The sequence below is a fragment of the Hyla sarda genome, chromosome 2 (assembly GCF_029499605.1).
Source record: "Hyla sarda isolate aHylSar1 chromosome 2, aHylSar1.hap1, whole genome shotgun sequence".
In the NCBI taxonomy this organism is placed as follows: domain Eukaryota; kingdom Metazoa; phylum Chordata; class Amphibia; order Anura; family Hylidae; genus Hyla; species Hyla sarda.
In genome coordinates this window covers 431,110,324-431,126,499 of record NC_079190.1, presented here as the reverse complement: position 1 = coordinate 431,126,499, position 16,176 = coordinate 431,110,324, and the positions used below count along the sequence as shown (strand labels likewise).

General features: G+C 43.0%; 1 protein-coding gene across 2 annotated transcripts in view; it reads left to right on the top strand.

Annotated features, from left to right (window-relative positions):
• Positions 1-16,176, top strand: part of NEK8 (NIMA related kinase 8) — a 112,215-nt gene that overhangs the window by 27,478 nt on the left and 68,561 nt on the right. For both annotated transcript variants that reach the window (XR_008889036.1, XM_056559085.1), the window contains exons 4-5: positions 1,815-1,946; positions 8,140-8,345. Coding sequence is in view for 1 of the 2 variants with exons in the window: in XM_056559085.1 (XP_056415060.1) it covers positions 1,815-1,946; positions 8,140-8,345 (338 nt within the window). In the remaining variant the exon portion in view is untranslated. The remainder of the gene's footprint in view (positions 1-1,814; positions 1,947-8,139; positions 8,346-16,176) is intronic.

The following is a 16,176-nucleotide window of genomic DNA, read 5'->3' as shown; positions in this document are numbered from 1 at the left end:
TTGTTTGTGTTAACCCCTGGGTGGGTATCAAGTATCCCGTATCTCATTATTGGTTTACCTTGGTGATCAAGGTTGTATATACCTGGGGATTATACTGGGATTCTATTCCAAGTGCTGGACTCCATTTCTTCAGTTTTCACTGTCAGTTTTTCCCTGTTTTTAAATCTATGGCTATTTCTTTGTCTGTGACTGTTTTTAATGATTTGTATTGAAATAAACGTTTTTTCTATTTTTGATTCATTATATGCTGGTTCTCCGTGTATTTATACTACGTTTTGCGTATGTTCTGTGACTTACAAAGGGTCCCTTTTTTTTGGTTTTTGATGTGCATGGTTTGTGCAGACCCCATGCAAATAATGGAACAGTCATGCCCCTCCCCCTCAATGCAAGTCTATGGGAGGGGGCGTGATGGCTCTCACGTCCCCTCCCATAGACTTGCATTGAGGGGGCGGGCGTGATGTCACACAGGGGCGGAGTCGTGATGTCACGATCTTCCGTCCCTGTGGTCGGGAGGAATTAGCCTGAGATCCTCCAGCGCTTCCAGAAGCAGTTTCAGGTGGGTGCTGCTTGCTATATTGCGAGGGTCCCCAGCTGCGGGACCCTGGCGATCTGACATCTTATCCCCTATCCTTTGTATAGGGGATAAGATGTCTAGGGGTCGAGTACCCCTTTAAGGGTCTATTCACACGTACAGTATTCTGCGCAGATTTGATGCACAGGATTTTCTGCTGCAGATTTCAATGTAAACTGATTGACTGAACACAGCTTGAAATCCTGCCCATCAAATCTGCACAGATTTGATGCGCAGGATGTGTGAATTGACCCTTAATCAGTAAGCAGAAAGACAGAATCCCATAGACCCATAAATGTTATTATTTTACTGTCTAGATGTGAAGTGTCACCATAGGTTGGCACGTTCTCGTAGCTGACCTCACATGATCTTGTTCTGTATGGCCAAGTGTTACCCTCTCATTACCGTAACTTGTCAGTGATGACTCAAGTAGCAAAGTGTAAGGAGCAAGTGTGCTGTATGAGTCCCCCCATCTTCAGAATCAGTCAAGTTTTTTGTACTTTACCCCTGAAGTCAGGACACATCCGAACACTGTCAGACACTTCCCACTCATAACTACGTATTCAGATGGCTCCTTCACAGTAATGACTTTTATCATTTATTTCTTTTTTAAAGCCTTTTCACCCTAGTGCGAAAAAAAGTGTCACAAAAATTGTTCTCAAGGATGCGGTCTATCACAAGCACTTCCTGAAAAGAGGGATAGGTCCCCACAAACATTCCCTTCCTCTCCAGGCCAGTAGGCCCCTGCTTGGTAGAGCCCTGCATCGAGATTGGGATCCTGTGGAACCCAATAAGAAAAACGTGCTAGCATGGGCGTTATCGAGGATGTAGCAGGTGGTCACAGAACATACAACACAGCGGGTCCCAGAACTTCCCGTGCAGTCTCGCAAACCTCTAAAATGCCAAAGGGGCTGTTGAAATGGCACAAGGTGGTAATGAAATGGCATGGGGAGTAATGAAATTGCCCAGGGGTGTCTATCTTTAATAGCTGTATGATTTGAGAAGCATGGTTGAAACACCCTCTATACACTATTGATACCACGAAACTCTCTATCTGTACTTTTGACAATCCAGCCCTGGTAAGTTCGCACTATTATGTTAATGTACCAGCTTATGTAATTTTTCTGTTATTATGTAACTATCCACTGTGTGTTATTTGGAGATGATACATAGGATCCATTGATACATGTGTACTTTCTTTTTCAATAGGGAACTTACTGTATTTATTCTGTGTATTTTTCAGGTTGTGGGAACCCCCTGTTATATCTCTCCAGAACTGTGTGAAGGGAAACCTTATAACCAAAAAAGTGACATCTGGGCGCTTGGCTGTGTCCTCTATGAACTCACAAGCCTTAAGAGGGCATTTGAAGCTGCGGTAAGAATCATCTTTACCCTTGAAGTTATTGTTAAGGTCACCATGTCCACATCACTCCCACAGCCAAAGGGAACAATGCCAGTACTAGCAAATGCCTTGATGAGGGATTAAAGGGTAATTGACAGTGGGTTCACCTGCACTAAACCTGATACTTGGGATTGAAGTGCAGGTGAAATGGATTACACTTATCCAGTATCACTTACTCGGATAACTGTTGCATACCCAGCATGCCGGGTTCCTTCTTCATTGCGCAAAGCTGGCTATTAGCAATGGAGGCTAGTACATCGGGTATTTCCAGAACCGGATGGCCTATCCGGTAAGTGATACTGTGTTGTAATCCGGTTCACCCACACTATAACCCTGTGAATTGGGTTTAGTGCGGGTAAACCGGCTGTCAGTTTTCCTTTTAAAGAAGTCATATGACTGCTGTGGAAGCAATATCCTTATTCACATGCGTTACCACATATTCTCTATTTGTCTGGACTGAGACAGCATTATTCCGAAATTCCCTAGTCACCAGAGACTATAGCTTCATATGTAGCAGCCTTTTATTGAAACCTGTACTCGGAGCTTTATTAGCTACATGGTGGTATAACATGGGCAGACTGCTTCTCAAAGCAAGTGTCACTTAACAGGGCTATATTTGACACTAGGCACTCGAGGGCATGTGTCTAAGAGAGCAGTGTTAAGAGGGGCAGCTCTTAAAGGGGTACTCCACTGGCCAGCTGGGAACTAAACGCTGTTTGTTCCGAACGCTGTTTTCGAGTTGCGGGGGTCGGCCACACCCCCTCGTGCCATCATGGGCACGCCCCCTGAATGCAAGTCTATGGGAGGGGCATTACAGCCGTCATGCCCCCTCCCATAGACTTGCATTCAGGGGGCATGTCTGCGACATCACGAAGGGGCGTGGCCGACCCCCGCAGAGCAAAAACATCGTTCGGAACATTTAGCTCCACACTAGCCAGTGGAGTTCCCCTTTAAGTGGGTAACTTGTAGCTTCTGCCCCCATGCTGTGACCTGAGCAGACAGGGTCAATCAAATGACTGCTGGACCAATCGTGCGGCCACTCACTTTCCTTCATCGGTCACATGTCCCCTATTACATATGGAGATGTACGGCTTATTAAGGGAGCAATTATTGGCGAAAGTTAATTGCCCTATGTAATAGGCACAGCAATAAAGTTGATGGCATAATTTTGGCAGGGGAAGGTAGTATTATACTGCCCAACCTGCACATTTAAATTAGCGCCAAACTTTTTGATCAGCACGCAGTTTGGGCAGCAGTTTGCCTTTGTAATTCTACCCTTACCTGCCAAAATGATGCCATCAGCCTAATTTTTGGTTCTATTACAAAGGGCAATATAGTACGTAGTAATATTCATCCTGTGTAATAGGGCCCTTACACTGTTGAGGGTGCAAAGTGCCTGATGACTTGTTGATCTTACTATGGGGTTTTTCCCTTCCGGCTAGGTTCAGACTACAGAATCTCCTGGCAGAAAATTTCTGCCTGGAGGTTCCGAGTGCGGCCAGCGCTGACTGAATCAATCGGCTCTAGGACCGCGCGGAGACTGCAGTCTCCAATAGACTGCAATGTGTTCCGCGAGTATTTCCGCCTGAAGAAAGAGCAACCCCATTCTTCAGGTGGATATTTCCAAACGGATTTTCCATTCACAAATTCCGCTTCACAAATTCCGAAGTGTGAATTTGTGAACGGAAACCCATTCATTACACTATACATTTTAGCAAGCGGAATTTCCGCCTGAAATTTCAAAGAGGAATTGCAGGCAGAAATTCCGTAGTCTGAGCCTAGCCTTAGAGTTACTTAGGTCACATCACTAGTATAGTAGAACAAGAAGCCGCCGTCTGACACTTCGCTTCAGGACTGTGTGATAATTCCTCATCTAGATTGTCTGACCTTTCTGACTTTTTTATAATTTCACATGAAACCAAAAGCTCTGTAAGGATTATGTGCTGGTTTCATAGTAATGTAGCCGTCCAACCCTGTGACATACCTTGGAATAACCACATACTTCATGTCTGAGAACTTTTCCCCTTAAGAAATAAATGTTTTTTCTTCAGAGATGCTATCTGCCACTGCACCTTCCCTCTACGTTACGGTAAATGTGCTATATTAAGCAATTGTGAAATCGGCGCTCTCATGCATTCAAGTATTTTAACCCCTTTTGGCTGGGGTTAAATAGTGTACCTGCATATTTTCAGTGACTGGGTTATTGTATTTCAATCACAAACATCCGGGCAGCCTAGGGCACAAAATATCCATATAATGTGACTCCCCTAAAACTTAGCTGTTGTTATATACACTTAAAATAAAATTAAAGTAACTGCAAATAGTATAAAATATATGTGTTTCCTCACTAGCCCAGTGTTCACAATCACTTAGTGGATAAAATCCATTGGATAGGTATGTAGATGAGGCTGCAGTCCTCAACATATGTGCAGACAACACTCGTGCTTTAAAATACATGAAATATGCCCCCCTAAACATACAAGCAGACAACACTCGTGCATTAAAATACATTAAACATGACCCCCTCAACATACGTGCAGGTAACACTCGTGCTTGAAAATACATGAATCGTGCCCCCCTAAACATACAAGCAGACAACACTCGCGCATTAAAATACATTAAACATGACCCCCTCAACATACGTTCTGATAACAATCATTCTTTAAAATACATGAAACGTGCCCTTCTCGATATACGTGCAAAAAACACTTGTGCATTACAATACATTAAACGTACCCACCTCAACATACGTGCAGGTAACACTGGTGCTATAAAATACAGTGGTCCCTCAAGTTACAATATTAATTGGTTCCAGGACGACCATTGTATGTTGAAACCATTGTATGGAAACCTAGTAATTGGTTCTGAAGCCCCCAAAATGTCATCCAAAAATAGAAAATGAGGATTAAAGAAAAATAAGTATATAATTAATATAGATAAAGCAAGTCGTTACATATAAAAGTAAGAAAGATCTGCTGGGGGCTGTAAATCACTGTCTATGTAGAGGACAGGAGCTTCTTCAGGGTCCTGTAGATCACACAGTGTCCCAAAAAAAGTAAAATGGAGTCACCCTCACTTGGTGTCCAAAGGAGCATCTAACCGTGGCACAGGTAAAGAGTAGTACAGACCATGTAATACCTCCCTGTACTGTATGGAGGCGCTACCAGACAGCCAGTCAGTGCATGCACTTCAGTAATACAGGGGTTTTACCTGTGAATGCCCATTCTGATTGGTCTGTTCTTCCAGTCATTGACAGGTATCACAGATCTGGACTGTCTGTAGCATTGTACGTTGAGTCTGGTTTCAAGTTACAATGGTCCAGAAATGACCATTGTATGTTGAAACTATTGTATGTTGAGGCCACTGTAAGTTGAGGGATCACTGTACATAAGACATAGCCCCTTCAACATACGTGCAGGTAACACTTGTGCTTTAAAATACATATAATGTGCCCCCCCTAAACATACGTGAAGACAACACTCGTGCATTAAAATACATGAAACGTGCCCCCCTCAGGGGGAGGCACGTTTCATGTATTTTGATGAACGAGTGTTACCTGCACGTATGCTGAGGACTGCAGCCTTATCTACACTCTTATGCGTTGGATTGTGAACACCAGCCAGTGCAGAAACACTTATATTTTGTACTATTTGTCGTCACTTTCATAAGTGTCTATAATAAAAGCTAAGTTTTAGGGCAGTCTCATTATAGGGTTTTTCGTGCCCTGGGTTATGTTTTTTGTGATTGATTTACATTGGTACCTCTGGCTCATCCCTTGGGGTTGATTGCGTGATAGTTATTGTATTAACCATTTGTTATAAAGCTATCAAATGCATTTGTGACTGCTCGAAGGGGACAAGATTTTAGATGGGTTTATGGGTCCGGCAATCACAGTTGCAGAAATGGTGTGGATCCGAGGCAAAATCTGCAACTGCAGATTCTAAACCCATTTACTAATACTGTGCAATCCCCCTATGGAAAATCCCCAACTTTTCCATCCCATATGGCCTACTACTACTGTGACCGCTATTATTCTGTTCCTTATTAATTATCTTTTCACATGCCACTTATGGCAATAAAACTTACTACTAAAACAGTCTATATGTGGCTTTAGCTGCATTGTAAACAATTCAAGGTATTTTGCAGGATGTCCCACAGGTGGAATTTACCTTTTTTTTAAGAAAATTTAGTGAGTGAGGCAAAAAGTCCCCTTCAGGTCTTCCCCTTTTTCATATCTCTTTCCAAAATGGAACCATAAAAATTTAACAGAAAAATTAAAATAGCTTTTAATGAAACAGGAAAGTAGCTCTAGAACAGTGGTTCTCAACCTGGGGTACAAGTACCCTCAGGGATACTTAGCAGTTCTCCAGGGGGTACTTGAAAAAAAATCAGGAGGAGGAGGAGGAGGAGTGACGTGTGTGTCACATGCTCCTCCATAGGACACCATGATGCGATCGGGAGAACGGGACAGCGGAGCGGGGACGCACAGCAGCAGGTATCGGGGGCGCACGTGCTGGACACATTATCGGCATTATCAGCAAGGTTAGATGCCGATACCGATAACTTAAAAAATCGTGAATATCGGTCGATAATATCGGCCAATCCGATAATCGGTCGATCCCTAGTCTGGACCACTTTGAAAGAAATGGTAGGCTGACGTCAATGCACCAAGGAGCGGAGAAGGAGGACAGCAAAGGAGAAGCGTGGGCACTGGGCTGCTGTGGGCAGTAACAACCATCAGCTTTGTTGCTCCACTGCCCCTGCAGACCGGGGACCTACTGTTATGAGCCATAGCAATAGGTAACCAGACCAGAGGAGCAGTGGAACACCAAAGCGGGACAGTATGGTGGTCTACAACTATATATGGGGGCAGTTTGGGGGCCTAGAGCTATATTTGGGGGCACAGAGGGGGCCTAACAACTTTATGAGTATGCAAAGCGGGTACTATTACTGTGTGTGACTATAAACATGGGGAGTTTGTAAATAGGTGGGTATTGTACTGCAGAAAGGAGCCTAAAATGTTTGTTTGGCTGGTTTTGTGGAGAAGTCTTTTATGGGCGAAATCTTAATGGCGGTCTAGGCCAGATAGTGAAGAAAAGTAAACAACTCCGGTTAGAGAAGACATCACCTGTAAATCGGGGGACTGGGGAGATAGGGAGAGGAACAGGGGGCCTGTTATAGAGGAAAGTAAAGCATATGAATTATACTATAATCATTACAAAATGTCTATAATATGGGGGTACAATTTTTTGGGAATGGGCTGTGAAGGGGTACTCAGGCAAAAAGGGTTGAGAACCACAGCTCTACATGGAGATGAGGTAGCGAATGCATCCAGGCCCAGGTGCTTTAGGTTGGCCAAATGCTCCTCTGCCGCATAACACAAGATAATAAGTGTCACATGGTAAGTTAGTTGGCTCTTTCAGAGATTTTGCATTGGTGCCCAGAAGCTTCAGGATACACTTCTGCAAACCCTCTATGATTCAGCCACCTTTTCTGGTGCCATCTATGAACATGCAAAATCGGAGAGCTCATATATATGATACGATCTGCAGACTTCATTAGATAGGTGACAGGGCGACTATATCAAACATATGGTACCTTTTTTAGTACTGATGGGTTTGCCAGAACTTATAAAATAATGATTTTCTCCCTGGGGTTTTAGTGTCAAGGAGGTGGAACAGAGTTTCTCAAAGGGGTACTTCACTGCCCCAGCGTTCGAAACATTATGTTCCGAATGCTGGGTGCAGGCTGCGGGGGTAGTGTTGTCATGGTCACGCCCCCTCAATGCAAGTCAACGGGAAATTCAAAAAGAAAAAAACTTCCTGTGGAGCATACAGCAGCTGATAAGTACTGGAAAGATTAAGATTTTTTTAATAGAAGCCATTTACAAATCTGTTTAACCTTCTGGTACCAGTTGATTAAAAAAAATGTTTTCCAGTGGCGTACCCCTTTAAGCAGCTTGGCCCATCTCCTTGACCTTTTAAAAAGTTGTAGCAAACCCTTAGGAGTAACAAAGTGGTGTTTGATATCGTCTTGTCACCCATCTAATGATCAGTGTCTGCAGCTCGTATCATAAATACAAATTTCTGTAGCCACCTCTACCATTTCCTCAGTGAATGTTCTCTGATATGTAATGGCATGCATTAATAATATTCTCTGTGTACAGAATCTGCCTGCTTTGGTGCTGAAGATCATGAGCGGGACATTTGCCCCAATATCGGACCGCTATAGCCCAGAACTTCGGCAGCTAATTCTTAGCATGCTCAACTTGGATCCTTCCAAAAGACCACAGCTGCATGAGATCATGGCTCATCCCATCTGTATCCCTGCACTTCTTAACCTGTACAGTGACATTGGCAGTGTCAAAATGAGGTAAGTCACTTTTTTTTGTATTTTGTAGGGGGCCTCAAGTTATACTAAAGGTGCAACAATATGTGGGTTGCTCAGTACTTGAAGGTGCAAAATAATACCAGAAGGTTTTTGGACTATAAGGCATGATGTCTTGTGAGTCTCACAATTTCTTGTATAAAGTCTGGAGTTTGAGCGGTCATGGTATAATATACAGTGCATAGTGAAAGTATTCGGCCCCCTTGAACTTTTCGACCTTTTGCCACATTTCAGGCTTCAAACATAAAGATATAAAACTGTAATTTTTTGTGAAGAATCAACAACAAGTGGGACACAATCATGAAGTGGAACAAAATGTATTGGATATTTCAAACTTTGTTATCAAATAAAAAACTGAAAAATTGCTCGTGCAAAATTATACAGCCCCTTTACTTTAAGTGCAGCAAACTCTCTCCAGAAGTTCAGTGAGGATCTCTGAATGATCCAATGTTGACCTAAATGACTAATGATGATAAATAGAATCCACCTGTGTGTAATCAAGTCTCCATATAAATGCACCTGCACTGTGATAGTCTCAGAGGTCCGTTTAAAGCGCAGAGAGCATCATGAAGAACAAGGAACACACCAGGCAGGTCTGAGATACTGTTGTGGAGAAGTTTAAAGCCAGATTGGGATACAAAAAGATTTCCCAAGCTTTAAACATCCCAAGGAGCACTGTGCAAGCGATAATATTGAAATGGAAGGAGTATCAGACCACTGCAAATCTACGAAGACCTGGCCGTCCCTCTAAACTTTCAGCTCATACAAGGAGAAGACTGATCAGAGATGCAGCTAAGAGGCACATGATCACTCTGGATGAACTGCAGAGATCTACAGCTGAGGTGGGAGACAACAATCAGTTGTATACTGCACAAATCTGGCCTTTATGGAAGAGTGGCAAGAAGAAAGCCATTTCTTAAAGATATCCATAAAAAGTGTAATTTAAAGTTTGCCGCAAGCCACCTGGGAGACACACCAGACATGTGGAAGAAGGTGCTATGGTCAGATTAAACCAAAATCGAACTTTTTGGCAACAATGCATAACGTTATGTTTGGCGTAAAAGCAACACAGCTCATCAACCTGAACACACCATCCCCACTGTCAAACATGGTGGTGGCAGCATCATGGTTTGGGCCTGCTTTTCTTCAGCAGGGACAGGGAAGATGGTTAAAATTTATGGGAATTGACAGCCGTTGGCTGTCCGGGCATGCTGTGAGTTGTAGTTTTGCAACAGCTGGAGGGCCTACTGTAGGTATAGTATATTATACAGACCCCTGTCCATCCCAGAACCCTGACTCACCTTCCCAGTTGCTGCAGGGACCGTCCGGGGAGGGTGGTCCGGGCCATCCATCCTTCCTGTAGTGTCCGGCGGCATTCCGGGTGGAGGGTGAACCGGTCCTGGCTGTCCTTCTTCTCCGGGGGTCCTCTTCTCCACTCCGGGCAGGCTCCGGCCTAGTAGCGCTTTATAGACGCCGCTTAGCAGCGACGCACCTGACGTCACGGCGTAGCGGCGTCTATGCAGCGTACTAGGCCGGAGCCTGCCGGAGTGAAGAAGAGGACCCCCGGAGAAGGACAGCCCGGACCGGTTCACCCTCCACCCGGAATGCCGCCGGACACTACAGGAAGGAAGGATGGATGGCCCGGACCACCCCCATTACGGGTAAGTTTAATTTTTTTTTATTGACAGGGAGGGGCCCGACCGGTATAGCGGTATGGGCAAAAATCCATACCGTGGGAGAAAAAAAACGGTATCAGGTTCATACCGGTATACCGCCCAGCACTACGTGGGGGGTGCGACGCGGTGCGGTGGGGCGGTCGCGGTGCGGTGGGGCGGAGCATTATCGGCAAGGTAATTGCTGATACCAATAATGCCCAAAATCGTGATTTTGGCCGATAATATCGGCCATACCGATAATCGGTCGATCCCTAAATCCAACCATGAACAATCCTCTTCCCTTGTTTGTGTGAGTTTCCTCCTGGTTCTTCTGTTCCACTTAGACTCTGGTAGATCTGTCTTCCTATGATATAGGTCTCATGTGTTTGTGTCTGTTATAGGAGAAATAGATTGGGAGCTCATGCGGTGCTCTATAAGCAATGTAAATAAATAGTAGCTTTGTATAATATCCAAAGCTCAATTATTTGCACATATTTATAGTAACTGTAATTTTGTTGCCCTCCATACATCAAAGCTAATCCCCAGAGGCTATCTTTCATTTACAGAGAAATGTTAGCAAACACTTTACTTTTACTTTTTATGTATTTTATTCATCTTTTCTTTAGCGCTGTACACTTGTTGTCACATCAGTTTCCTGTTTTGTAAAACACTTTTATGACATTCTAGTTAGAGGGGATCTCTTATCAAGACTTTACCTTATAATATGATATTTATACGTAATATTTTCATTACATAGAAAGGCAAATCCTACAATACTGTAAAATACACGACCTCCTCAACTAGTATGTGGATTAGTATGAACGGCCTTCTCACATAACAGTAGGTGATATCAGAGATCACTGCTGGAGATATGCTAATGCTATGCTAAGGATTCTGTATTCCTTTAATTGCAATTCAATCAGCTCCAAGGATTAGCATTAAAAAAATGCCTGACTTCAGCCCCACATATGTTTCACCTTTCTCTTGGAGTCCTCAGGGCCCTGGGGCCAAGAATGAGGCACGTTGAATGCTCTTAAAGGGGTACTTCACTGGAAAACATTTTTTTTTTAAATCAACTGGTGCCACAAAGTTTAACAGATTTGTAAATTATTTCTATTAAAAAATCTTAATCCTTCCAGTAGTTATCATCTGCTGTTATAATCCACAGGTAGTTCTTTTCTTTTTGAATTTCCTTTCTGCCTGACCACAGTGCTCTCTGCTGACACCTCTGTCCATTTTAGGAACTGCCCACAGTAGGAGCAAATCCCCATAGCAAACCTTTCCTGCTCTGGACTGTTCCTAAAATGAGGTGTCAGTAGAGAGTACTGTGGTCAGGCTGAAAGGAAATTCATAAAGAAAAGAACTTCTTGTGGATCATAACAGCAACTAATAAGTACTGGAAGGATTAAAAAATGTTAATAGAAGTAATTTACAAATCTGTTTAAATTTCTGGCACCAGTTGATTTAAAATTATTTTTTTTTTTTCCAGTGGAGTACCCCTTTAAATAAACTCTGCTTGCAAGGTTATGCTCTGGACAGCCACTAAAGGTCTTAAAGCATACATGTCAAATCCTACAAAAAAAAAGAATTAATATTGTACTCAGTACCTAATCCTGACCATTTACATCTTATTTTTATGCCTCTATCACCTATGTTTATTATAGAAATCTCTCTTTTCATTAGCTCACAGTGTTAGAAATCCTCTCAGGGAAAGGGGGTGTTACCCTCCTCTGTGGTGTTGGGAGGTGATTGGTCCATCTGCTCATGCAGCCTTGTCCATGACTCATGGACAAGCTGATGCTGCTACAGGACTGGCTAGTGTCCAGTATGTATTGGGAACCCTAGCAGTGGGATTTTCAGGAGCCGTTTTCTTTATTGAATATTCAAATAATTTTAAACAACCATACTACAAAAAGTATTTCATTTTCATCAGTAACAACATTTAAAACGTTTTTTGAATCTGACAGTGCCCATTAAGCGTGGAAGAATACTTCCACTCAATCCATTCAATTACAGCAGTAAATAAAGGTGTATGGCCACCTCTAGAATAACCATTCAAACAGACAGACTGCTTCTACCACATATGTGCACAGAGGATCTTCTACAGCAAAGTACATGCACAGACAAATCAGTCCCTTCACATGCTCATAGTAACATCATCTTCTGAATCTGTCAGCACGTGAATGTAGAAAATAATCTTGACCTATGATAAGGTTTATCACAGGTATAGGCTTATTAGTTAAAGGGGTTATCCACCATAAGGTGATTTTAGTACATACCTGGCAGACAGTAATGGACATGCTTAGGATGGATCTGCGCTTGTCTTGGGGCTAAATGGCTATGTTGTGAGATTACCATAACACTGTGGCTAGCTTTTTGTGAAATTGTATTTCCTGTTTGACTTTTATTTTTTGACTACAAATCCCACAATTCCATTTTCCTCACTCCCACACATCAGCCACCCCACCCATTCAAACAAAAGACCTGTGGTTTTCAATCAGGATGCCTACAGCTGTTGCATTAGTTGCAAATTGATCCCTCCACCCATTGAAGCAGACAGGGTCCCTGTCATCAGCTGACTAGTGAGTCAGGTCTCGGCCGCATTGCAAGCTGGGAAAAATCTGAGACAACAGTCATTTTGTATGCTGATAAAAATAAATATTGGGGTGAAAATCACATAAGAATTGTGAGAAAACTGTCACACACAGGTACAGACACTATATTATGAACTACACTAACTTCACGGCCCCTGTAGCATAGTCAAATAAAAAAAATTCCTGGAATACTCCTTTAAGGGCTGTTCACATTACAATTTCCCCTTACATTTAGGGTATACGTTGGCATCCTGTCAAAAAGGGACACCAATGAATACTGTGACGTACTGACACTGTGCCTATTTACTTTATTGGCCTCAACATAGTCAGCTACTGACTAAGTTTGGGCCATTTCCCACACATATAAGTTTACTTTGCCAATCTCAAAAGTGCCACAGACTCTGCATAGTAAAAGTGAACCTACAGGAAATGGCCTGAATGTTGTCAGTAGTTGACTATGTTCAGGTCATTTAAATGAATGGGGCCACTTCCAGTGCCTGTGGTATACATCAGCATACTGGTTTGATATGTTGCCGATGTATTCCCCAAATGTTATGGGAAATAGCCCCTTAGAAACTAATCGAAGAGGTTGAACCCCCTGTGATCAGACACCTATCCCCAATCCTGTGGACAGGGGATACACGTGATTAGTGGCTGGAATACCCTTTTAAGTAATAGATCAGGCATTATATGGAATCATAAACCTCTTTTATGTTTATGTACTAACATTAATACAGGGCTCTATCTATATGATATCCAAGGTAGAACAAGGCTACATTATTTATCAGTATTTAAAGGGGTACTCCACTGCCCCAGCGTTCAGAACATTTTGTTCTGAACACTGGGTGCAGGCTGCGGGTATCGTGAAGTCATGGCCACGCCTCTCGTGATGTCACGTCACACCCCCTCAATGCAAGTCTATGAGAGGGGGCGTGACAACTGCCACGCCACCTCCCATAGACTTGCATTGAGGGGGTGTGGCGTGATATCACGATCACCGCAGCCAGCGTTTGGAACATAATATTCTGAGCGCTAGGGCAGAGGAGTACCCCTTTAACAGTCAAAGGCAGTATATTTTTTTACTTCAAGAATATACCACAGGGGAAACCTTTACACTCCACTGTCAACTTTGACAGCTGCGATCTAAAAGGTTAATAGCCGCATGCCAGGCTATTAGCGGCAGCCCCTGACATCTGAAATCAGCCGGGGGCCGTCGGGTATGGAGCGGGCTCAAGTCAGGAGCCCGCTCCGTACACCGTGAGCGCCGGTGTGAGGTACGGACTTGTGTCCCATGCAAGTCTGCGCCCGCTCCTCCCGTCAGTCTGCACTTCACACCGGCGTTATAAAAATAAAGTCGGTCCAGCCCTGCTAGTCCCATACAGGGCTAAATGTATGAAAAACTACATGTCCCGGGCGTTGGGCGATAGAATTTCCACATCCCTGTACCAATATACTGTACTAATATTCATGTAACTAGTGGTTATTTATGCACTAAAGTGTAGAATGGAAAGAGAAAGGGGGGGGGGGCAGAATTTTGTCTAAATTTCCTTGGCCATCAATAGCTGATCGGCAGGGGGCTGATACCTGGCACTGTGGCGGAACAGCTGTTCTGCACAGTCAGAACGCTTGGCTCCATACATTGTGTAGCGGTGGTGCCCAATTACTGCATTTAAGTAAATGGAAGCAGCGCTGTAGCAACCTGGCACCACCAATACATAATGTACAGAGTCGAGATTTCTGGCTCTGTGCACAGTATTTACTTCCAGTGCCGCAGCTGTACAGAGCAGAAAGAGCGCCCTGCCGATCAGCTATTGTTCCTCTGGAAAGGCCATCAGTCAATTTCCCCTGAAAAACCCCTTTAATTCTTTATCTGCTCAAAGAATTCAAAACATTGACCATCTTATGTGTCTATTCATTATATTTTGATATAGATATGTATAATTTCTTTGGTACTTTTATTTGTATGAAATCCAGTAATACATTTTTTATAATTATACATTTTTCCAAAGAATTATTAGTTTTTTATACTTATTAACAGAGAGTTTGCCCTTTACCCCTGTTCCATCTATAGATTGGTTTACATGGGTGAAGGACACAAATTCCCTAAAAACAGAGAAGAGGAAGGCTGCATTCACACCACGTTTTTGCAATACAGTTTCCGTATCAAGTTTTTGATGATAAACGGATTCCTCAAAACCTGACTAAACTGTATATAAAAACGTGTGTACAAATTTTAACCTGGTTTGAAAAATGATGTCCAGTTGCATCCATTTTTTTTAATTTTTTTTTTAAGTATACGTTTTTAACTTTTCATTCCATTCGGTGTGCACTGTTTTTTTCACGCGGACACAAATCTGTGGTAGGCTACGGTTTTGGATTCGGGAAAAAAATGGAAAAAAACGTGCAAGACTCAAAAAGTACACAATCGGATACATCGTTTCATATACGGTTTTCAATGGAGAGTCAATGCATACGGTTTTCAATACGGTCCCATACGGTTTTCAAATTGAAAGCATATACTGGAACTGTATTGCAAAGTTGTGGTGTGAATGCAGCCGCAGCAATTAATATATATTTGCAGGCGAGAGAAAGCCTTGAGCCTGTTCATATCTTTACAGAATTAATCACAAGTGACACTCTCCTCCCAGTTCTCCAATACTGACACATTTGTGGAGTTAGTATGCATATTTGTTCCATGTGGATTTCACGCCAAAAAGACTTTTCAAACCAAAAGCCTGATAAAAAGATCTTGGGAGGAACTTAGAACAAATGACAAATTCATTATTAAATCTTCCTCAAAGAGTGTCAGCATAGTCCTTACAGATTGTCAATGTTTTGCCATGTTGCAGTACAGACATATAGATCATTACTGCTATGGTACTTTTGGGTCCTGGGATAAATAAATGACTAAATTAAATTAAAGAGGCTACTAAAAGCATACCCCACTCTGGTTGGCATAATCTAAGGCATCACCTAGGTGTTGACTAGGGCCCGCTATGAGGAACGATAGACTTTGCTGCTAGGGACCCTGGGCGAATCTGCTGGAGTCAGGTTACAGACTAATGGTGTGAGACAGAAGTCTGCAAACATACCCGTAGGACCAGGGATGAGTAAGAGAGGGGTCACGTAGCTAGGGCCAGTACCAGGAAGGCATGGATAAACCAAGATAGCATAAATTATAGGACCAAGGATGAGCAAAAGAAGGGTCATGAAGCTGGGGTCGGAACCAGGTGGGCATGGATGAACCAATATAGCAGGCAAAGAGTCAACCAAAATTCAGTCCAAACTAAATTATAGGACTAAGGATGAGCAAAAGAAGGGTCATGTAGGTGGGGTTAGAGCCAGAAGGGCATGAATAAACCAATATAGCAGGCAAAGGGTAAACCAGAATTCAGGCCAAAATTAGAAAGCCAGGGGAGCATGAATAAACAAAGGGTTAACCAAAGTACTGTCTAGAGTCAGAAGCTTGAGTACTCAAGTATCACAGGCATTGACACACTCAGTGTCTGACTTAAATCTGCTGCCCTGGTTTTTGATTGGACACAGAGCCAGAGCCCTGATTGGCTT